Genomic DNA, 24,466 nt, shown 5'->3' with positions numbered 1-24,466 from the left:
TCTGGCAGTGAGGCTTTGGGATTCCTTTCAAACAGTAATGATATGCAAAAAAAAAGTAAGCAATTTATTAAGTAAAAGTAGAAAATGTATAATAAGGCATGACTCATGATTTTGAAATTTCTCTGCTTTTCGGCAAATTCCTCTGGCTTGCTGATTTTAAGGGGAAAAAAAACTTTCAAGGATGGATAGGCTAACCACATTTCAGTATACTAAACCAAGTGAAGTTCTTGCTGCTTTTCCCTGCCTGTTTTATCCTCCTTTTCAAAATACTTCACATCTTCGTATTCAATAATCTAATATTATGCATGTTGTCTTTTTTCTGAAGAATAGGTTTATAGCTGACACTTTTGATCTTCAGGGAGCCCAAGAAACTTGGGTCCAAATAGAGGAGGAGGCTTTTGTATCCAAGACTTACTTGTATAGCTGGCATTTAAAGGAATTATCAAAGGATAGGAACCTGTAGGTTGGTTGTTTCTCTACTCCTTTGAGGGTAATGCATTATATTCTATGTCTTGCAGAAAGAATTAGATACATGCAGGCTGTGCATCTTTTGTGTTCTGATATATTTTTATTCTTAGAGTTTCCGTGAAGAGGATAACATACTTTTTGATGTGTAATAATTAGGTGTTTTTTTTTGTTTGTTTTTGTTTTTGTGTGCGTGTGTTTGTTTTTTGTTGTTGTTGTTTTTTTGTGGTTTGGATATTTATAGCTATAATTTGGAGTTGTTCAAAATTTCTTGCCGACAAGCTTTATTCTTCAAGCTTTCAACAAAAGGTGGATGACCAAGCTGTGCTTTTTGTCTGGGTTATTGAGGATTTTATGTAGGCTTTCCAAGATGCGTGAAAGACAAAAATAGTTTTTCTCCTTGTGTTGGATCTGGGCATTTGTTAGCTTTTGTCTCAGGTATTAATGGTTGCCGTAGCAGACTATGGAGACATTGTCTATTTCATGTTCCTCTGTGGGAAGAGCCACTTACGTGCTCTTTAGCTTCCAGCCTGTTAGAGTATGGACAAATAGTTTGTCCGTTGGAGTCATAAGCTGGATGAAGTTGGAGTCATAAGATTATAGTCATAAGCTATCTGTGTTAGAGGACTTCTTAATCATTTTTCATGAGTTGGAACCAACAATAAATTAAATCCATGAAGCCCTGGAGGTCAAATTATGGAACTCTTTTTTTTTATGTCTAGCAGAAAGACTTGTCAGCAGTTATCTTTGCCGTCTTTCTATTCCAATCCAATTTGTATTCCCTTTCTTCCAGAACTTGTTTAGGAAAGGACAAACTGCTAGGTGGTAAGACAAGAAGAAAACAGCATGTCTTCGCATCAAAGTATGCAACTAAACATGAGTTGAACTTGGGACTTGAGTGTTTCATGTTGAAAATGAGTGACAAAATCATAGAAACACAGAATGGTTTGAGATGGAAAAGTCCTTAAAGATCATTTAGTTCCAATCCCCCCTGCCATGTCCAAGGATACATTCCAGTAGAACAGATTTCTCAAAGCCCCATCCAACTTGGCTTTAAACATTTTCAAGGATGCACTTCCAAGGCATCAGCAGCTTCTCTGGGCAGCCTGCTCCAGTGCCTCACACAGTAAAGAAGTTCTTCCTAATGCCCAGTCTAAACTGAACCTTCTCTCAGTTAAAGCCAATTCCTCCATGTCCAATCACTACACTCTCTGACAAAGAGTCCCTCTCCAGCTTTCCTGTAGACACTCTTTAGGTACGTTGTAAGGCCTCTATAAGGTCTCCTTGGAGTCTGCTCTTCTCCAGATTGAACAACACAACTCTCTCAGGCTTTCTTCATAGAAGAGTTCATAGGAGACGTGCTCCAGCCTCTTGATCATCCTCATGGCTCTCCTCTGGACTCCCTCCAACAAATCCACTTCCTTCTTGTGCTGGGTGCCCCAGAGCTGAATGCAGTGCTCCAGGTGGGGTCTCATGAGAGCAGAGTACAGGTGGGGAATCACCTTTCCCAGCCTGCTGGACATGCTTCTTTTGATGTAGCTCAGGATATGGTTGGCTTCCAGGGCTGCAATCACACATTGACAGCTTGTGTTCGGTTTTTCATCAACAAACACCCCCAGGTCCTTGTCCTCAGGGTTGTTTTCAAACCATTCTCCACCCACATATTTTTGACAAGATACGAGGAGTTATTTCTGTTTTTCTGTGAGTGTTCTGGCTGAACAGGGATATCTAGTTAACTTATTTGAAAGCCAAAACTCAGGATAAGTGAATGAAATCTTAGTCTAAGTGAAATCTAGGGCTGATATAAAGTTAGAAGTATAAATTTGTAGCTGGCCACCCCCACTTTCTTTAAGTAAAGCTTTTCCACATACCCTGAACTGTTTGAAACATATGATATTTGTCTAGTTTACCATGAAACACTGGAAACAGGATGTTTTCATTACTCAGCTTTAGGCAAAATGCCATTATACTAGTAAGAATAAGGATATTGGTAGGATTTCAAGAATTCACGAAAAGTGGCTCAAAAGTATCCTCCAATTTGGCAGTGTATGTTGAATTATCTTCTTAATTCTGTTGCCATAAATTGCTGCTGTTGAGAGACTTTCCATTAGTTAAACTGGCAAATAACCATAGTGTTAGAAATATTCTTATTTTTATACATGAGACAATATATTTTATCTTAGCTATAATAACCAGACAGCTAAAGCATCTGCTTTCAATACACTTAAAAGGAATTGCATTGAAGTTTTTGTTGCAGAAAGAGCAAAGCGTATGTATTTTTCATATCTGGGATAATTGAACTGATGTTAAGAGGCTGTGATATTAAAAAAGGCATATGTAGAAGTGAAATCATATTTTCTGTATTTATTTCTTCAGTAAACTAGTATTGGCTCTGACATATGTCTAAATGTATGATATACAACGTGCAGAGGTTCATTGAAAGAGCATTTGGATTCTTGATTTTTACTTACTTTTCCTGAGGGTTATAAAGGGTGTTCATGCTCCCACATGAGGGTTATCTGTATGGAGCAGGCAACCTCTGATTCGCAGCTTGAAGCCCTTTGATCTGCTACAGATAGCAGCCTCTATCATTTATATTGAACTTCCCACTTATTTTGGAAAGCTGGACTGATTTTCTCCTGTCTCATGCATTCCCGCTAGATGTTTTAAAATTCAGTATTTCAGCTGCTTTCACAATTTCTGATTGCTACCACAGTTTTTTGAAACATCAGTGTCAGCATGAAACACTCAAGAAAGCGTAGAGACATATTTCTGTAGGGCTGAGAGGAAATCTCAATCACTTTTGAGCTAAATCACAATGAAAACTCAGGATGCTGTTATGCATCAGATTTCTTCAGTTTTCTAAGTTTCTAGCTTGAATGTAAAGTGTCCATCCCTCTCTGCCTACCCTTCACTCGTAGATACATGTCAAAAGAAGGCAAGATCATATAAAATTCCACAGCTAAATTTAGTTTTGTATCTCACTTGTGTTCGTGTTCCTTTCTTTGGCTCCTTGCCACAGTTGACTACTTCCGTGTGACCATGTAGTTACTTCACATTGCCAGAAACAAAAGTCAATATTTTATTCACATTTAATGCCATACACATTTATCTGACTTTTAATTATAGGACTAATTGGGAAATTACAGATCTATTTACAGGTGTAGGCAAATATACACAAACACAGATGCGGAAGTTAATACTTATCTCAGACTACTCTCTGAAAACATGGCAGTAAGAATATCAAGGTATTCAAAAGTATCAAGAGTATCAAGAGTATTCAAAATACTCATTACATAGTACATCTTATTATTACTGCTAATATTTACTGTTTGGTGATGGATATGTTGATTACTTGTTTTGTCCTTGATTTTCTGTAAGTGCACAGAAAACTAAAACAACTGTTTCAGATTTTATACATGATAAAACACAACTTGTTGTCAAGATATCTAACGTGTGTCTATTTCTTTGTCAGATGTGTAAATCCATTTATTATTATGCAAAAAAATGTAAGATTTTTTTTCTTCTTGGAATTATTTATACTATTTTTGGGATACTTCACATTGTTACATGTGTTTTAAGTTGTATTTAAGCTTAATATAATGAGATTGAACAGAACTATGAAAAGCAAAACCTTCATAAGGTTTTAGGAAGGCCAAAACCGTTTAGTGAGGCCAAAACGATTAATTAGGCCTCACTGTTGTGTTTGGAAACTATATTAATATACCAAGTAATCACAGAGAATATCTACATTAACAATACTTTTATGCCGTTGGGCTTTTGCAACCAATACCTGATACAGTATCTGTATCTGGGTTGTTAAGCGGTAGATTCAACACGTCAAACAGTCCTAATTCTATCTTTGATTTTTAATATTACTATTCTTAGTACTTAAAAGAGATTCATTTAAAACTTATTTTCTTTAAATGCTTTTGAACTTAGAGAACTCCTTTTTCCTACATACAGCATTCTTTAGCTCTTCTATTTTCATATTAGGATTTATTTTTTTCCTGTGGTCTTTAGTTTCTTTTTTTTCCCTCATCAGTCAATTAATGTACTACGGTGTGTTATTTACATTGGTCTGCAGTTTTGGAAGCTGTTTGTGGAATTTCTGTTGAAGTTCTCACAGACTGGAAGAGGGGAAACATAAGCCCTATTTTTAAAAAGGGAAAAAAGGAAGACTTGGGGAACTACGGGCCAGTCAGTCTCACCTCTGTGCTTGGCAAGATCACGGAGGAGGAGATCCTCATGGAAACTACGCTAAAGTACATGGAAAATAAGGAGGCGATTGGTGACAGCCACCATGGCTTCACTAAGGGCAGTTCATGCCTGACAAATCTGGTGGCCTTCTATGATGGGGTTACAGCATTGGTGGGTAGGGGAAGAGCAACTGAAATCATCTACGTGGATTCATGCAAAGGATTTGGCAATATTCCCCATGATATCCTTGTCTCTAAATTGGAAAGACATGGGTGTGATGGATAGATGGACCACTTGGTGGGTAAGGAATTGGCTGGATGGTCACACTGAGAGTTGTGCTGAACAGGTCGTTGTCCAGGTGGAGACCTTAATGAGTAGTGTTCCTCAGGGGAGAGTACTGGGACTAGCACTAACACCTTTGTGGGTGACATACACTGTGGGATCAAGTGCACCTTCAGCAAGTTTACCAATGACGCTAAGGTGAGTGGTGCAGTTGACACAATGGAGGGGAGGGATGTCATCCAGAGTGAACTGGACAGACTTGAGAGATGAGCCTGTGTGACCATCATGAAGTTAAACCAGGCCAAGTACACGGTCCTGCACCTGGGTCAAGGCAATGCCAAGCACAAATACAGGCTGGGTGGAGAACGGAGTGAGAGCAGCACTGAGGAGAAGGACCTGGGAGTGTTGGTTGACAAGAAGCTCAATATGAACCATCGATGTCCACTTGCAGCCCAGAAAGCCAACCATATCCTGCACTGCATCAAAAGCAGCATGGCCAGCATAGCCTCCCTTTCTACTCTGCTCTCATGAGACCCCACATGGGGCACTGCATTCAGCTCTGGTGTTCCCAGCACAAGAAAGATGTGGATGTATTAGAATGAGTCCAGGGAAGGGCCATGAAGATGATCAGAGGGCTGGAGCACCTCTCCTATGACAAGAGGCTGAAGAAGTTGGGGTTGTTCAATCTGGAAAAGAGAAGGCTCTGAGGAGACATTATAGTGTACTTCCAGTACCTAATGGGGGCCTTTGGGAAAGCTGGAGAGGGACTCTGTCTGGAAATGTGGTGATTGGACTAGGAGTAATGGCTTTAAACTGCAAGAGGGTAGATTTAGATTAGACATTAGGAAGAAATTTTTTACTTTGAAGGTAGTGAATCATTGGAACAGGTTGCCCAGAGAAGCTGTGGATGCCCTATCCTTGGAAGTGTTTAAGGCCAGGTTGAATGGGACTTTGGGAAACCTGGTCTAGTGGTGGTCTCCCAGGCCTTTGCAGAGGAATTGGAACTGGATGATCTTTAAGGTGCCCTCCAACCAAACCGTTCTATGATTCTATGGTTATGTCTTTCCTTCTTACTCCCTTACCCTTTTATATGAATGAAAAAAAAGCCAAATCACTTGTTTTCATCCACTGATTTTTTTCTTTCATATGCTAGCCTTTGACTGTGAGTTTTGTAGGGAATTACAATGAATGATAATAAGTTCCTAATTGCATCACTGTGACTGCCTTCAAAGATTACTGCTGAAGTATTTAAGAATCCTTAAAAACAGTTTATCAACAGCCTCTATATGACTTTTGCCCTTAGTTTGAGTGCTTTTGAAGATAGTGGCCACTTCTGTCTTCCTTGATCTTGTTGGGTGGAGAGGTCTACAAAGAGTTGTTTGAATGACTGAGCTTTTACTGTTTTACACGAATCATTGAGGTCATAGTTGAATCATTTTATGTAAGGTATAAACAAAATTCAAAACAGTGAACCCAGGAGGTATAATATTTTTTTCATTCTTTTTGTCCTGTATTTTGTTATGATGAGGAAAAAAAACAAATTTTAAAGTTATTGGATGTTTGCAAGGAATCTTTTATTTTCCTTGACATCAACACTTCAAGATTTTAAAAAATAATAAAATAAAATGTAATTCTTTGAATTTATTGCGGTAGCAACAGATACAGTGATCTTTACTTGTTTTCCTGGCATTTCCTTTAAGTGAATGTAGGCATAAATTCTTCTTTTACCACTCTTTTTCAACAGACCTTCCAGGCTAAGGAAGCTTTCCAAGCTGTATGTGAAATGAAATCCTCCCACTGTACAAAAATAATCTGAAAATTCTCTTCCATTGCATTTGACAAATGTCACTGTTGTCACCCCTAGTAACCCTCAAATCTGACTTGAGCCATTAACTTGTCATCACAAATATTAGGCAGAGTTAGTCTGGGTAAGTACAGAAAAAAATGTCTTTGAGTGTAAAACTGAAAATATTTAAGTGGACACTGGAGGGAGACTGAAAAGAGAATAACTGCTTTCATATTCTGACTTCTCCAAGCACTTACCAACCTATCTTAGCTATTTGAGACTGTAGCCACCTATGTACAGGAATTTAACACTTTTCATCATTGTAACAGACTATGTTGCAGAATGCAATGATCATCTAAGGCAACAGAAGCAAGTGGACACTAAGTTCCACATCAGGGCCTATTCCTCTATTACAGTCAGAGTGTGTGTGAGCTCCTGTCACCTCTTTGTTTTTGGTGTGGGGAAAAAAAAAAAAAAAAACACAGACCAAGTAAGCTTCTGGAAAATTTGACAGAAGTATTATAGGCACATATTTAGTATGTAAACTTATATTTTTGAAACTTTATAATTAGCTAAAATAGAAATGCACCATGAGTGCTTTGTCTCATCGGTGAGTTTTCAATACTTTTAATTAAAATAGGAGTATTAATGGTAGCCTCTTAGTGACAGGACATGTCCATATCCACAGTCAAAAATTAGTTATGAAAATTTAGATTATTTGATAAGGTAGGTTCATCTTCTTTTCGGGGATTAAAATAACTAAAATTATTTTGGTTTTAAACTTGTGCTGTAGTCTGGCCAGTAAGTAGGTCTGCAAAATCATTTTGACGGAGATCTTTATAAGCATATACTCCTATTGTTAATACGTGAGTGCAAGATGGTATGTGTCAAGGCATCCTGAAATCCCTGTGACACAGCTCATAGTCTTATTTTGGAGCCCAGAGGGTGGCAGTGAAGGCAAAGTTATCCAGTTTTGTCCAAGCATTTCTCACAAAGATGAGCCATGCTGACAAGCCGAGACATTTTAGAAATCACCAGGTTACCACTGGTAAAAAGAAACGGTCTGAAAGGGAAAGGAAATTTCTTTGTCTACGGCTGCCTATCAGAGAAAGACACAAGAAAGATTTGAGATTGTTGCAATTGCTGTGGTATTTTGTGCAGAGACAGACTTCAGCTTAATAATTTCTTATACTGAAGGAGAATAAAAGTGATTCAGAATAATGAATCAGCAGTTGATGGTACTTATGTTCATGCCAGCTGATGGGCAAGATTTGCAGCTGTTCCTTTATTGCTCCAATAGTAACATTACTAAAGGACAGAGGAGTCTTCAAGTTCAAGTTTAGTTAAGGAGGTACCTGGGTTCCAGTCAGATATCTCTCCCACTTGCATATGCTTACTGAGATTTCAGTTTCTAGCATCAGGATGCAATATTGTAAAGACATACTGCAGTAACAATGGTTTATGGGGGTATTTTAGGATGCCTTTTGATGTTCCACCTGTTTCACAGTAGTTCCATTTTCTTAAAACATCCATGAGTAACAGTTGTTTATATCCATAAAAAGATTGATTAAAATTCATTTTTAAAGAGGAGCTCCCTTTTTACCTTATTTTTTAAACACTGTCTGTTGATATTAGCCAATTATCTGGATTTGAAATCAAGAAAATGTATGGAAGGAAGATTCACACTGTCTCCAGTAATTATAAAACCCTATGGAATGTCTGAGTCACAGTGACTGTAAGGCCTATACTTGTGAATTGAATTATTTCTGATGAATGCTAAGAGGAGTTCTCCAAAAAGCATTTCTTGTCAACCTGTATAATAGTTACAACTCTTCGTTAGAATTCATGCTGTAGTAGGAATATGACTGTGACCTTATCCATCCCTGACATGATAAAGTTTATGTTCACCCTAGTGTGGTTGTTTTTTTTCCTTAGGAGAAAACTAGAATTGTTATAGTGACAGGCTTATATGTATAAACATTCATATTTATGTTTAACATACATACAAATTAGTAATGCTTTCTTGGGGAGTAATAGTAAGGGGAGAAATTAGTTCTTAAAAAAAAAAACCTTCTTGTTTGCAGCATATGTGCACACAGTATGCTACTATAATATCTTTAATTTTGTTTTCATATCCTTATATTAAGAAAAATGGGTAAATGTTACATTAAAAGAAGCATGGAAGAATATGCAGACATATATCTGGTATGCTTTCATTGTTTTATTAATTACAAACAATAATGCATTAAAATATTTTAACTACATCTTTGAAGGCCTAACATTTGAAGCTTGAAACATTCATTGTACATATGAAAATCTGTATCTAAAAAACTTAAAGGATTTAAAATAATTAAAGACTAATTACATCATAATCCTTATTTCTATCTAAATTGATGCTTGATGATTTACTTACTTAAATGGTTAAAAGTATGGTAGGTACTCTTCCCAAATATTACTCTTCTTAAATAATGTTCAGGGTTCTTAACGTAGCATCAATAGCATCTAACTCTCTAATGTTATCTACATTACCTAAATCTTCACCAAAACAAGTTAACTCTCATCTGGAGGTCATTCAAGTAAAATGTAAATGCCTAATTCTAAGATCTTTTCCTTTTGGTACCTTATAAGCCAGTGTTAAATTGAGCATGTCCCTCCAGTTGTAAGTTTACCATACAATGGGAAGGAATCTTTGTCAGCAAAGATTCATTGATTTTTTTTTTAAAGTGAGAACACAAGCTGTACTTGAGAATCAAGAAAAGTATTTTAGGAAAACTACATTAGGAAACAGTCGCATTCTATACCATCTGCAGTTCTGAAAGGTTTAGAGAATCTTAGCTTGAAAGATTCTACTATAAAAGAAACATATTTGTATGAAACAAATATATCAAAAACCTTTACAGAGTGCAGATACAAAATAAATTTTATGGTGAGTGCTGAATTACAAGTTAAGGTAATTGCAAAGTATGGATGCACATCCTTTATCTGTTTTTGTGTCAGATCACCATCATGTTTAAACACATTGGGAACCTGCTGAACTAAAAAACTTGATTGGCTACAGCCTGAGTTACAGATTCTGTCAGTCTGTTTGGGTCTTTAATAGACAGATACCATCTTAGTAAGGGATATGATTTCAGTTTTCCTATGACATGGAACCTGCACTCTTCATGGTCTTTTGCTTCACCTAGTTGCTCCACTTATCACGGAAACCGTACTGCATTCTGATCTAGTTTAAGTCTCATCAGTGCCCCAATCTCTATCTCAAAAGTAGGTGATTCATTCATTTTATTCATTTTTTTTATACATTCATTTTTTATTCATTCATTTTATTCTTTGGAAGGGATGGAGATAGCTTGAAGATATTCAGACCTTACTTCATCACAGTGATGAACAAAAGGATCTTTTGAGGTGCCTTCCATATTTAAAGTTCAGTGATTAATTCTGCCACAGCTATGCAAACAAATTAATGGAAGAGAAGGATCTCAAGGCATAGGAACTCTCCTTACTGTTTTGGTAAACCTCTCGATTTTGATACAAGAGAAAGAAGCTGAGCAGCTGTCATTATTTTCTCAAAACCAATAAAGATACTGAACAGAAGCGTAGCCACATACGTGAAGAAGAATTCACAGTGATGACAGAAGGGAGAAATGAATGAACTTTGTTCTAAACCCAAAGTCACTTAAATCAAAAAAGGCATTAGGATTCCACATATTACTGGATTAATTCTAAATCTAGAATTAAACCCAAAGTCACTTAAATCAAAAAAAGGCATTAGGATTCCACATTTTATTGGAGTTGCCTGACTTTGCTGACTTTGGACTCCTGAAATGCAATTGTGTAACAGTTGGATAGAATGTAAAAATGAAGAGTTTGACTCTGCTCTTGGTTTCACAATTTGCTAGTTGTTTTGTTATTAAGGAAAAAAAAAAAAAAGGCAAAAAAGAAGAAAAAAAAAACAAGTTAAATAATGGTAATTGATTCTGTTCATGGTCCCAAGCAGTATATTTAGTCTATATGTTTCCTTGTATGTCCAAGGCCATAACATTAACTACAATACATCTTCAAAAGCACATATGAGGCTAATTACTAAAGGAAACATTTGAAGATCTTGACAGGACTTTGAACTAACCCGTAGCAGGGATAATTAAATACTTGGCATCTAGCCAGTTTGAAGGCCTGATGCTGTTTCTGGCCACATCACTATATCTGGAGCTACATATTCAAAACTACTTGCCATGGTAAAATATTTTGCATGTATATATTATGGAGAAATGTAATTTTTCTTCCTAGGGGAAGATCATTGTCTCTCATTCAGACTTAATGTAGCAAGTACCAAATAAAAAAAAAAAAAAGAAATTGGAGCAACAGGTAGTAGTAGTTCACCTTTCAAACCAGTGCAAGGACATTACCTATGCTTTGTGAATTGCCTTGGCTGTCACAGAAGCACAGAATCACAAATGGTGGAGGTCGGAAGGGACCTCTGAAGATCATCTAGTCTAATGCCCCTGCTGAGAAGGATCACCTAGAGCACGTTGTACGGGATGGCATCCAGGTGGGTTTTGAATATTCCAGAGAAGGAGACTCCACAGCCTCTCTGGGTTACCTCTCTGGGTAACTTGTTCCAGTGCCCTGTCACCCTCACAGTAATGTTTTCTCATATTCAGGCGGAACTTCCTGTCCATTCACTTCTTGATAGAATTCCTATCCTGCACTTTGAAGATTAGTTTTCAGGCTTCCTGTAAACATGTAGATCTAAAGACAAACAGAAACTCCTGTTTGAGTTATGTGTCCATCATAGGTACTGGCAGGTTAGTAAGAATGTAAAGGAGGTGTTTATCTAGATTATAATTTGAATTTATAAAATGCTACTATGCTGTGTCAACCAAAGAGTAACAGACTCCTGTATGTGTTCTGCCAATAATCTGTGATTTATTTCAGGCTTCCACGTGGACCTTGTAAAGCAATAATTTAATCAGAACCAAGAGAGTGAGAACACAATCTTTTCCAATTATGTTTATCAGTCTAACCTCTGAATATCTTAGTACACACTGGGAGCTGCTGAAAACAAGATGTCCTCTAACACTATTTACTCTTGAAGTACAGAGTGTGCTTATATTATTTAAGATATTTCTTTTTGCATGTTTTGTAATAATGTGAATTAAATGTGGTGGCAGCCACCGAAGTTCTGAACACAGTGTATGTCAGAACAGTGTTGGCAAACAGTATCTGCTTTGAATTAATTTCTTAGTAACCTGAAACATTGTGTTGAGTGGTGGGCATATTGCTGGTACCAGCTGACCATCAGCATGCTTCTGCTGTCTGAGCTCCTTAGTTGCATTGAAATAAAAGCTGAAAGCGAGCTTTTGCCTTCTGTGATTTCTCAGAGTTGCACATATGGAAAATATGCAACATTTTCCTGCCCCCCACTGTTTCTATCAAGTGTACACACTAGCAGCTTTGCTTTTCCCCTTTCTTCCCTGGTGAGAGAAAAAATGTCCCTGTGTTACTTTTACACAGAACCAACTTATTACATAGAAAGATGGTCCATTTCAACTCAGTTTGACCTGTTTTAAGTGACTGATAAGTTTTAGTGTTGACTAATGTAGTAACACTGCCCTTTCCTTGGAAAGCTTTAATCGTCAATAACATTTACTACTTTAATGCAATATTATATGTATATAATATTTAAAATTAAAAGGTGTATATTTAAAGATGTGAATCAAATAAATGTGACTTCCTCTAACCCTAATTTAAATGTGTTATTAGAGGAAAGTAGGGAAAGACAGATCTGCAGTTAAGTGATTTCATAGATTTTTTATATTTTGTTAATAATGGCTTGTTAAAAAATCTATGGAATTAGAGTTACATATAGTGATTTATGAATACATCACAGAATTCTTGCCTGAGTTCTCTGGAGAAGCAAAAATATAACCCACAGAAATTTCATTGTCTTTTTCTAATATGTAGATTTTAATTGACTATGGAATTTCTAATGGTTTAGACAGTTGCACCCTTGTGGGTTCAGTTGGATCAATTTAAGAAATCATTTGAAGCTGTTTCTGATTGTCTTGTAGCAGAATGTAATAATCATTGTCATAGCTAAGATGCCATTAAGGAATTAGATGACTATTTCCTTTTTCAGTGCAAAGTTAGCTGAGGCTTGCTAGAAATATATCTAAACCTTGACGAGATTTAGGGTATTTACATCAATGAACAGAGAAATGCAGCTAGAAGAACTGTTAGAACTGTTGCATCTGTTAAATGCTCCTGAGAGATTAGCAAGAAAATATTTTCCATTTTATAGAATTTCAGTCAAAATCCTTCTGGTTGTTCTTAAGTTTTTGTTGCTGCTGTTGTTTTACTTTGTTTTGGGTGGCAATTCATTACATTTTAGCCTCTAGATAGCTTTTTGGGATAGCCAATGGGAGAACATTGTCTGCAGTTGCAAGTGCAGGCAGATAACACCAAGAGAAGGTTTCTTTTATAACAAATATAAGCAGTGCTATCATACACCACATATAAATAATTATCAGTATGCTCGGTGCCCCAACAAAATCAGAACTTTCTCAACAAGAGTCAGGAGACCATAAGACGTGATGGACTGAAAGTACTTTCTTCACTTTTATCTTACTGTGTAAAACATCTGTTATCACATTGTATAAAGATATTTTATAATCTTCTTGTGCTTTTTGACTTCTCAAAGTCAAAAGGTTCAAAGTGCGAAAAATTGTTTCTGCTGCTGAATAACTGTTGGGGAAACGGCAATTTTTTTGTGTAATTTGAATTGATCAGAGGGTTCAAGCAGTCTTCGGGCTCAGTTAGTAAAGCTAATTTTCAGAAATGACATACCTGACCTGAAAAAAAAATGCAAATCCTTGATTTGGGCATAATAAATCTTAAGAAACACAACTTATTTAAAAGGCTTGGTTTTAGTTCAGAGATCTTAACTGTGAATTAATTAATCTTCCAGTTGAAACAATTTATTTAGCCCTATAACAACAATACAGACTAATTTTCTGTTTGATGTTTAGGTGATACTTCAAATCAGTACTACAACAACTGTCTTCATTGTGTTTGCAGTTGCTTAGTTATGAATTTTCCAGCTACTGAAAATTGCCATGTTTTCTCATAACATTTTAAAAGGGCACAGTACACCCTAATGTCCTGTCTAGCCAGATTATTTTCTAGTAAGATTACATTAAAAGTTATTTCATTAAGAATAACTAATTAAATGAATGAATACAAATGAATACTATTAGGTGAAGATCATACGTTATTAGGTGGCATTAAAAATCTGTACTTAGAGAATATAATTGGCAATCTACTAAGATTATGACACCTAGAATGAAAAGTCATTATTTCAGTTTCAAAAAAACACTACTGCTAGAATCTTATCTGATGTGAAAGAAGGGAATTTTACTTAATACTAAACTTAGATAGTACCATTAGGCTTTTTTTGTCACTTTCTCCAAGCAGTGTACCAGCAATAGAAATGTTAGCCACATAGCTTTGTGGAAAGGAATGCATAATCACTTCATATGCATATCACTTCATAAAGAAGTTCTGGAATTTGCTTTAAAGCATTTATTGCAATTATTATTATTATTATCATATATATATTTTTAAGTAAAAGTCATTGCAATCTCACTGCATTCTCCCTAGTTTGAAGTGAAGTTTCTGAGGACTTTGGCATTCTTATCAATATTTATATTATACTTCATGGCAAATCATGAATTCAATAATTTTAGTAGACATTAAGTTTTTTGTCTCAGCTAAAATTTGTATTCTAGAAAATTTCTGGTAGTCCATGATGTGTGAAGTATACCTAATTTCATGCACAGTCTTTGCTGTGATGCTACCAATTAGGTGAGATTTAGCATACTGGCCTTGCCTGAAAAGTTTAGTATTCAGTTATTGCTTACATTCTTGAATGTCTTCTCTCTAGCACTTGTCCTAAAATGCACTGAGATCATTTATCATTTTCTTTCATCGTTTTTACTAACATCTACAGCATTAAATTAATGTAGTAGATCTATCAACTTGCTCGAATTCTTAGAATATAAAAAAATCAGTTTCAAATATGCATGAATTATGACAAGTATGGGATTTATTTACATATATTTTCTTGTTTGATTATCTTGGGTCTTCTTCTGCCCTAACATCATTTCATACATGCAGAAATTCTGTACAAACTTGAATGTCCTTCAGGAGTGGAGGAGAAAAATCAGATCTGGTGATAGAAAAGTTATCCAGAAATCTTCCCCATATGCTGTAAAAGATTTTACTTTTATTACTGTCTAATGAAAGAGATTACCTCTCTCTGTAAACCTTGTTCATTTCATATAAATTTAGAACATGGTAATTCTTAACAATACTATAGCTCATAGGAATAGGATTGAGAATATTTATCAAACTTACATAAGGTTTTTATGTGTTCACAGATCTTAGCCTTTACCTACTTATATTTAACACACAAGAAAAAAAAATAGATTTATAGAATGTGTTTGCACTTTGGGAAGAAGAAACAGAGGCAGAGATTTTGCTGTGTTCTTAAAGTTTGCAGGAGAGACCCTTAATTCAAGTCCACCGCAGTTCACATCTCTCTGACCATGATCTACATTGTCATTTAAGAAAGGATAGGCCTCAAAGGTAGAAAAGAACCGGTAGCAGTTTTATTTGGATAGAATAAAATAAATGATGTAAAGGAAATTTGGAAGTCTCAACAAATTCGCTTCCTGTTTGCAAAACGCAGTGAAATGCATGTTAACCTCTGTCATATGGAAATAAAACAGTAAATATGTTGAAATCTTTTTCCATATGATACATTTAATGTGCAGTCCCCGTTGACTTCCAGAAGTACAGAATTGTATGAATACTGAACATTTTACCTTTTATAAATTTTCTAAAAAGCGGGTGATATTTTTTTCTGCATTCTTATGTGTATTAAAGTTTATCTGAGCATGCTAAAAGGACGGCATAAAGAACATTTGGGGAAAGTTGGAACACAAAAGTACCGTTCCCATTTCATATTTTTACTATTAAACTTGGAAGGTTTCTTTGAGGAAGGAACGCTGTTTTGCATAAATTAAAAACATACTATGAATACTCTTATTCCATATACTATACCTTAATGAGATGGCACAAGATTACTTTAAAAAAATTAAAATAAAATAAAATATCACAAAACTGTGGCCATTGTAACTCCAGGACCAATCTAGGTAAGTAAACGTAATCTCTAAAAGGTCAGGAAGAAGTAAGGCTACCCTCTTCTTGCATGCAAGAAATGGCACAACTGTACCTTTTTTACTCCCTTATGTTATATGTATTTGTTAATTTGGATGAGAATTATGGTAATAATGCAAAACTGAAACATTTGAAAAAGGAAGCATATTTGCTTGTATGATACTTATCATACAGCATAATATTTATTATAATGTATACTTAAAACATATAATACTTATTATACATATTGCTTGCCAAGAAATGTGCATTGTCTTGTTTCTGGTTACTTGTGTTTTACAACAGTGGACAAGTTATAATGGATTTAAGAAACTATTTGAAGTGCTGTATCAACTGGGTCTTTTAATCTGAAATCCAAATTCCAAAATATTTTTGAATTCTTCCAAAATTAAAAACATGGTATCTGAAAACTCAGAGATTGTGCCAGAGATATATCCTGTGAACTCTGACATGCTTAGCTGTGGAAAATCAGAATCATGTGGGTTTTAGAATAAAATTATTGTTATAGTTGTTAATTTGTGTTTAATCCATAATGATATCTAGTACCTCCAGGTCAGAAAGGAACCAAAGGCCACCTGAAATACTACTACATGTAAATGCCAGATAGAGGAATTAAACAATTTGCTAAATCTCTCCTTTCTCAGCTGAATTGCTTGCTGGATTTACATACAGTCAATAACAGGAATTATAAAGGTATTTAATTTTAGATAAGACGACTAATAAATATTTGAAAATAGATATTTATTGCTGAAAGACAGGGCATAATAGCTGAAGCACACTGCTGATTAATTTATCTGCATAACTCTCTGATTGCAACTTGCTTGCATCTGACTAGCTCAGAGCACAAGCAGACGCTGTGGGACTTGTCTGACTTTACCTCTGTAGTTTGTGAGTTCCAGTGTGAAAAAAAAAAAATCTTATCTTTTTTTTCCTGAGCTCTAAGTAGCAAAACTATTTGGTGAACCTAATTTTAAATTACATTGATTTTCTAAAGAATACTGCCCTGCTAATCAGAACTCCATGATTGCCCTAAGATAATTGCTGTTAACTTGTGTAACTACTGACGCTTTGCGTATTGGTTCTAGATGAAAACTGCTTTTCAAATTCCATTTTTGCTTTTGATTGATAGTCTTAGCCTGTTTTGTTGTCTCTGTGATTAATATTGTTTCTTATAGATGTAGTTCTAGATGTTCAAATTAAAAATACTTTAAAAATACATAATTTGAATGTGATTGGAATGTTAAACTGGCAGTAAAAACTTTGTGCCATAATAATTTAAAGAAAAGTAAAAATCATACCTTTCATTAGTGCGAAGTATTAGAAAATACATGTTTTGAAAGAGATCTGTTTTTCATAATGCAAATAAGATAATCAGTATAAGAGAATCCCAAACCAAGAATAGGCACATAAAGTTATCATTTTTTTTTATGAGGGTTATAAGGCTTTATAGAACTCTTGGTTATACACTATTTCTATGCATTCTTGGTTATATATTAGTTCTATATATATATACTCAGTTATATATCTAGTTCTATATTGTTCTATATATATTATTCACTATTTTCCTTCCCATTATTCTTTCTGAGTGCAGAAGGCCTAAGATTACATCCATTTCTTAAAATTCTGTACAAGCTTTCTGTGCTAAGAGGTTTTGTTTAGTTATAGGAGAGATTTGGTTATTATATTGCATTATTGCCTTCCATACGAATTAAGTCATCAAAACCAGTGACTATGAATATTATTTTTTATGCAGCTACTCATCTCTATCTGAATTTAACCTCTGAAATACTAAATTGTTAGAAGATATTTTCTTAGTGAAAGGTCTCTATTTTGCCATTATATATTTCAGTGTTCTTGTTCTTTCCTAGGTTTCTTCTTGTTGCCAGTGGTTATGTTTTGAAGAGCAATGAAAGGTTCATTTTTCTGCTTAGAGACAAATTATGCCAAGCAAATGCAAAGCCATATAAACAGTCTGATGTTCATTTTTAATCTTACCAATGGAGTGTGTTAATATGTCTCCAATGGTACTTTTCTTTTTATTTTCTTTTTTACACTTTCATCAATTGTGATCTCTTAACCAGTGTATGGCAACTCCAATTAGCTTCACTCAGGGATGAAAAGCATCTCAAACTGTAACAAGGTCTCCCAGGACCACTTATATCATGAATGCTGTAGTCATATTTTCTCATTAGTCCCTTTCAGTTGTCACAAATATGATTTTCCAGTGTTTTTAGAATCCAACCGAAAACATAAGAACTGTGTATGTATATGGAAAAGACAATTATTTTCCCTAATTCAAGGATCTTTTGAATCTTATACGTGGAAGCTTTAATACATTTAATACAGTTTAATACATTAAACTTAAGCAAGTCAAAGAATGTAAGAATCAATTGGTATAGAGAAGAAAAATAATTTTTTGAATGACTCATTTTCTAATTCATCTTATTTTGCTGTTATTTGTAGGCTCTTAGATTGTGCATTACAAGGAACATCAGAAACCTTGACTTGTGAATTCATTGCACAGATTTATATGTGGGAACCACCAAGATTATAGGTCTAAATTTGAAGTTATCAGTAGCTTTATCTATTTCTCAGTCATGCAGTTTAGTTACTTTTGAGAAGAGATTTGTTTATAGAGAAGCTTTATGCCAGTTATTTTTTATACATTCAAAAATTGTCTACCTGGTCATGTATACAGACCAAATGGGCAAAGCAGTAAATGCAAGTAAATTTCCACAGTTTCTCTAACCCATATTGAGATTTATTTTTTATTTTTTTCTGAAATAAAGTGCTGTAATCTTAGCAACATTGTAGTAAAACCTTTCTCTTGTTGAAATTTGTTTCGTTTTTCGAATAAGAAGACATTTTTATAAATTATTATAGTAAGCAGATATCTTAGGTTTCTTAGTCTATGAATGTGACTTGAATTGTGGGAGGCTGGGGTGTTGATGTGTTCATCAAAGTGGTATGTAAGCTGTAGTTGTCCACAAACATCTGTAAGCTTACAGCTCTAGTTTGTGTTAGCCTTAGGTAGGTATGTTGTTAGTTTATTCTTTGTCTTTGAAATACTGTTTGATTGGCTTTTTTTTTTTTTTTCTATGAAATTAGATTCTGCTCTTTCACTTTTTCTTGCTCTGGAAATTTCATAGTGTGTAATATTAATTTCTTACTCTTGGAATCAAATGCAATAAAACTGAATGGCACATTGGTCTATCTGAGAACAGCCTTCATAAAATATTGTATGGATCTAGGGAAAGCTTGGCATAAAAATTTCTTAGATAATATTTTCAGGTTAAAGGAGTCAGCAATTCCTTCATAAAATAAATATTTTGTAATCGCTGCTCTGATGTTTTCATGTCTTATGTGGTTCTAAATAATACTGATTTAAAATAAGAAAAGAGATTCTCATTTTGGTCAGCTCATATGCAAGCTTATGTATTTTCCAAGCTCAACTTTTAGTCTTATTTCTTTAACCCTTGGCTAATGAACCCTTTGCTTATTGTTGGTAATTTATTTTGAGTGTAAAAATTACTTTTCTTCCTGTAAGAATGTTTGCATTTTAATAAATCCGGAGGAAAAATTAAGAGAAATACCCGTGTCCCTGTAAATTTATTACTTCTTGATGTTTCACATATTTCTTTATTAAAACTGATATGGTGAGCTGACAAAAATCTGTACAGTCACCTTGGGTTTGGAGATTGAAAAAGGTCTTCTCTCTGCCTTGGAACACAGTTGCTGTTACTGTGTCATGTTAGCTCCCTGGCAGTTAGTACCCAAGATTTGTAGGCTCCATTTTTGCTCACTTTTTTCATTTGCTAAATATGACATAAAATGATTTAAAACATTTTTTTTGTTGTTGTAAATAATAACTGCTTCTCTTATTTACCCGTGTTTTGCTGATGTGTTTAAGATTAGTCTTTTTCTTTACACTGAATTTTATTTTGGTTTAGGACCTTAAAATTGGTATTACAGGCATACTTTAAAAGAATTAATACTTTTAAAATTAGTACTTTTTAAAAGCACACACACACATGCCACCCTAGATTTGCCTAGTTCAGAAAAATAGTAAATATGAAGACTTCAAAAGATAGATATGACAATAACCTGATATAACTTTGATGGATTATAACAACAAAGTTATCATGACTTGATCCTTGCTTTCTGGAAAAGGTTAATATCATTTTGTTCTTTTACCCTTTTTCTTTTCTGTCATGTTTAACAAAGATTAAAAGATTAAAGTAATAAATATACAACTACTCTTATTTTTCCTTATGTTGTAAATAAATCAGTTGGTACTAACAATTATGTATTGTCTGGCCCTTTCTGCAACAGAGGCATATAAAGTGTTTCTTCTGTCTCTAAGTTAATTTAATGTGTAAATTAATTTACATGTGGATAATCCATAGAAGGGATAATAGAAATTAAAACTAAGATTAGTTTGATTTATGCAGGTTACTGAAGGTGGATAAAGAAATTTATAAATTCAGTATGTCAGCTATATTAAACATTTTTCTTCTCTAAACTAGATGTGTCATTACCTCATTCTTTTAGATGTTAGGCAATTTTACGATTTTCAAAAAATGAAAAGAAGTGAGGCAATCAAAGCTACATTTTTTGCTTTGTTTCTTTTTCAACATAATGAAACTAGCTGAAGATTGTGAAGTTGGATTTTTTTTGGTTTTGTTTGTGTGTGTGTGTGTTTTCTTTGGTTAGGAGGGAATAAGCAGTATTTCATTTAGACTTCAAGATGTAACTAAGAAGAGGATTCAAATCACTCAAGCCATTTGCAAAAAAAAATTTAGAGCTGGCAATATCTGGAGGGGTTAAAGGACATAATTATACATTTATTTATATTGCTAATATCAGCAATAAAATCTCATTATAAATAAGTATTTTCTGGAATAAATAATAAAAAAAACATTCTCATGGCCAAGTTCTCTTTCAAAATGATGGAGAGGTTTTCTATGTACTTTGTAGTTTATGTTGAAAAGTACAGTCTTGGTGTAACTTTTAAAGGAAAACAATTGTCATACTTACTTTTCATAACCTATGAAAATCTGTTTTTCAAGAACAAGCATTGCCAAAATCTTCTATGCTCAAAGATTTTCAAAGGTCTCTGAAAGTTTACAATAATGGTAGAGAAGCCAGGATTAAAGTACTCTTTTAGAGGTATGATATTTTATTAGTAGTAGTAATTTTCAATTCTAGATTTTAGAAGGAGGAAGAAAAGAGAGGACAAATAGATCTGAAGGGTTATGATTAAGTTATATTTTGTAAGCTATAAGAATTAGGTGATTACTTTTAAGATCTAAAATTGGCAGCATGAACAGTAAAATCAGATTCAGCAAGAAATTCAGCAAGACCCTTTTTTTCCCCAAATGGCAAGTAATTTGATTTTAAGTATAGTAGGAGGGTTGATTTAAGAGTCAGAATAGATGATTAGGTAATCAATCTAAAAATTAAACAGTATAGCAAGATCAGATAACAGATAAACAGGATCAGAAGAAATTCTTACAATTTAGCCTATGAAAAACACTTTTTAAAATGTTTCTATACAGAGACTATCACAATAGGCACCTTAACCTGATCTAATGAATCAGTGCATTTTATATTAATGGGACTGAAAATATATGTTATGAGCTGGTGTTCTGAGTGATGTGCTCTCAACAATGCAGTTGTAAATAACACATTAATATAGACTTGGTCAGAAATATATAACAAGCTCCTTAACTTTAATTTTAATTTTAATTTTGTTGTTAATTTCTTGCTTACAAAAAATCAAAGAATGGGATTCACACAAAAACTTTTGTGCTTCATTACAAATGCATCATAATTGTGGCAAGGCAAACAAATGAGCTGTCTTCTCATTTATACAATTTACTGTAGAATCATGGAATCATCTAGGTTGAAAAAGACATTTAGTATCACCAAGGTCCAACCATCAACCTGACCTACTGAATCCCTAAACAATCCTATCACTAAATGATGAATCCCATCACTAAACAATGTTCTTTATTGCCATGTACATATCACTTAAATATTGGCGGGGAAGGTGACTCTACCACTTCCCTGGACATCCTATTCTAATGCTTGACCCCCCTTCTCCATGAAGAAATTCTTGCTAACGTCCAACCTAAACCTCCCCTATAGCTTATACACACTGGAACACTGGTGGCATTTCATGACCTGATGAATGCTGACTCCTGCTATAGTCACTGAAGAAATGCAAACATTAATTTAAAATTGCATTTTCTTGTCATTTTTCTGCATTACAATGCATTTATAGGTCTTATCTAGAAGAAAACTCTTAAAGCTCAAATCTTGCAGAATAAACTTTTGAAAGTTACACTGTAATACAGAAATGCAAATTAACATTTCTTATTTTCCAAAGGATTTGTCTGTATGTATTTTGAGCAACTCACAGTTGAAAAACTTGTATCTTAAGGGACTATTGGTATAAAAGCATTATAAAATAATGTAGTAAATAATGAGTAAAATTATACAGTTCTCCGGTGTACTAGTCATTATGCATTGTCATATGCATTTTAAGTGAATTGTATGGAATAATTTACAAAACAAAGTGATTGTGGTGTACCACATTAGAGTTGTGGATTGAGTACCTCCTATTTAATAATTATCTGTTGCCTTTTAACTGTGATTTCACTGTATGTGTCTTTCAGATGTGTGGAGGTGATTGCCAAAGAAGGAAGGAACCTCAAGGAACTGTATTTAGTATCCTGTAAGATCACTGACTATGGTACGTAATATACCTATATCTTTGTTTTTGTGAAGATTAAACTCTATTAGCATTGTATAGGGACTCATGTAAAACTGTTGGAAATGCATAGGTACACATTTTCAAAACCTTTACCCATAAAAATAGGAACTGTATGAAAAATGTTTAACATGCTTATAATATCTGTGTTATGAGATGTGAAAGTCACTATACGTGTATGCAAAGTGTTGCTTATCCGAATTGGCAGTTACTGGGCAGACCGAGTATTGTGCACTTTTAATTGTCCTGAGACCAGGGAAACATTTGAGAGAAAATGCAAAAGTGTATGTGCATTTCTAGATGTTGTGAAAGTATACCTTAGTATCTGTATGAATATGGATTTGTTGCCTATTGCAAGCCATATATGCTGAATGAATATGATGATCCCCTTAAAAAAAAAAAAATCTTTTATGAAAAAAAAAAGAGAGAAGCACCATAGAAAACAGGCCTTCTGTCTGACTGACCACATCAAGAAACATAATTTGTATTATTTCTTATATTATGTAATATAGGCAAAGTTAATAGCACTTAGGTGCACTTGAAGATGCTGCTTTGTTTTGTTTTGTTGATGTTGGTTTTTTTTTCAAATAACATACTGACCTCAGCAGAGGCCTTTCTTTCTGTAATGAGCGCATATTCTCAAATACCTAACTCCTACTTAGATGCCAAAATTTTGGTAGGATTTACCAACATTTGTATCTTCGAGATGTTCATCATGAGTTTTCTGATTGTTTCTCATTCACTCTTTTTTTATTTTACATTTCACCCCATACCTTTTATAAAGAATTACTGTGTCAAAGTGACAAATTACCTTTCCAGTGGTCACAAATTCATTCCTTTATTTCTCCTGCAGATTTTGCACTATACTGGTATGGGTGTATTCAAAGGTAGGCTGCTCTGCAGAATTCAGCACACTTATAGTGGTTTTGTTCTCTCACTCCCCCTCCCCAAAGAAAATGGGGGAGAAAATATGAGGGAAAGAGCTCAAGAGTTGAGATAAGGATATGGAGATCACTCAACAGTCATCGTTACAGGCAAAACAGACTCAGCATAGGGAGATTAATTAAATTTATTACCTATTACTAACAATCAGCGAGAAACTAAAAACTAAAAACACTTTCCCCCCATCCACCCTCTTCTACTTCCTCCCCGAGCAGCACATGGAATCAGGGAATGGGGGCTGCGGTCAGTCCCTGACACTTTGTCTCCGCCACTCCTTCAGGGTCCCTCTCTGACCCTCTCCCCGTGGGGTCCCTCCCACGGGATGCCGTCCTTCTCAAACTGAGCCTGCGGGGGCTGCCCACAGGCAGCAGCTCTCCAGGAACTGCTCCCACACGGCTCCGTACCACGGGCTCCATCCATCCCCCAGGAGCAAACTGCTCCAGCACGGGTCCCCCACGGGCAGCAGCTCCCCCCAGCCCCCTGCTCCTGCGTGGGCTCCTCTCCACGGGCTGCAGCTCTGGCGCGGGGCCTGCTCCTGCGGGGGCTCTCCATGGGCCGCAGCCTCCTCCAGGCCACATCCACCTGCTCCAGCGGGGGCTCCTCCACGGGCTGCAGCGTGGAGATCTGCTCCGTGTGGGACCCATGGGCTGCAGGGGGACAGCCTGCTCCAGCAGGGGCCTCTCCCTGCACAGGCTGCAGGGGAACTGCTGCTGCCTGCCTGGAGCACCTCCAGCCCTCCTGTTGCAGTCCTCTTGGGGGCTGCAGGGCTGCTTCGCACT

At 35.3% G+C, this 24,466-nt stretch overlaps 1 protein-coding gene across 1 annotated transcript in view; it reads left to right on the top strand.

Annotated features, from left to right (window-relative positions):
• Positions 1–24,466, top strand: part of FBXL17 (F-box and leucine rich repeat protein 17) — a gene marked incomplete at its 5' end in the record, with an annotated part of 312,639 nt that overhangs the window by 191,660 nt on the left and 96,513 nt on the right. The window contains one exon of the mRNA XM_035309961.1: positions 22,651–22,727. Within this exon, the coding sequence (XP_035165852.1) occupies positions 22,651–22,727 (77 nt within the window). The remainder of the gene's footprint in view (positions 1–22,650; positions 22,728–24,466) is intronic.

Source organism: Oxyura jamaicensis, chromosome Z (genome assembly GCF_011077185.1).
Source record: "Oxyura jamaicensis isolate SHBP4307 breed ruddy duck chromosome Z, BPBGC_Ojam_1.0, whole genome shotgun sequence".
NCBI classification, from domain to species: Eukaryota; Metazoa; Chordata; class Aves; order Anseriformes; family Anatidae; genus Oxyura; species Oxyura jamaicensis.
This window is presented reverse-complemented; position numbering and strand designations above follow the sequence as displayed.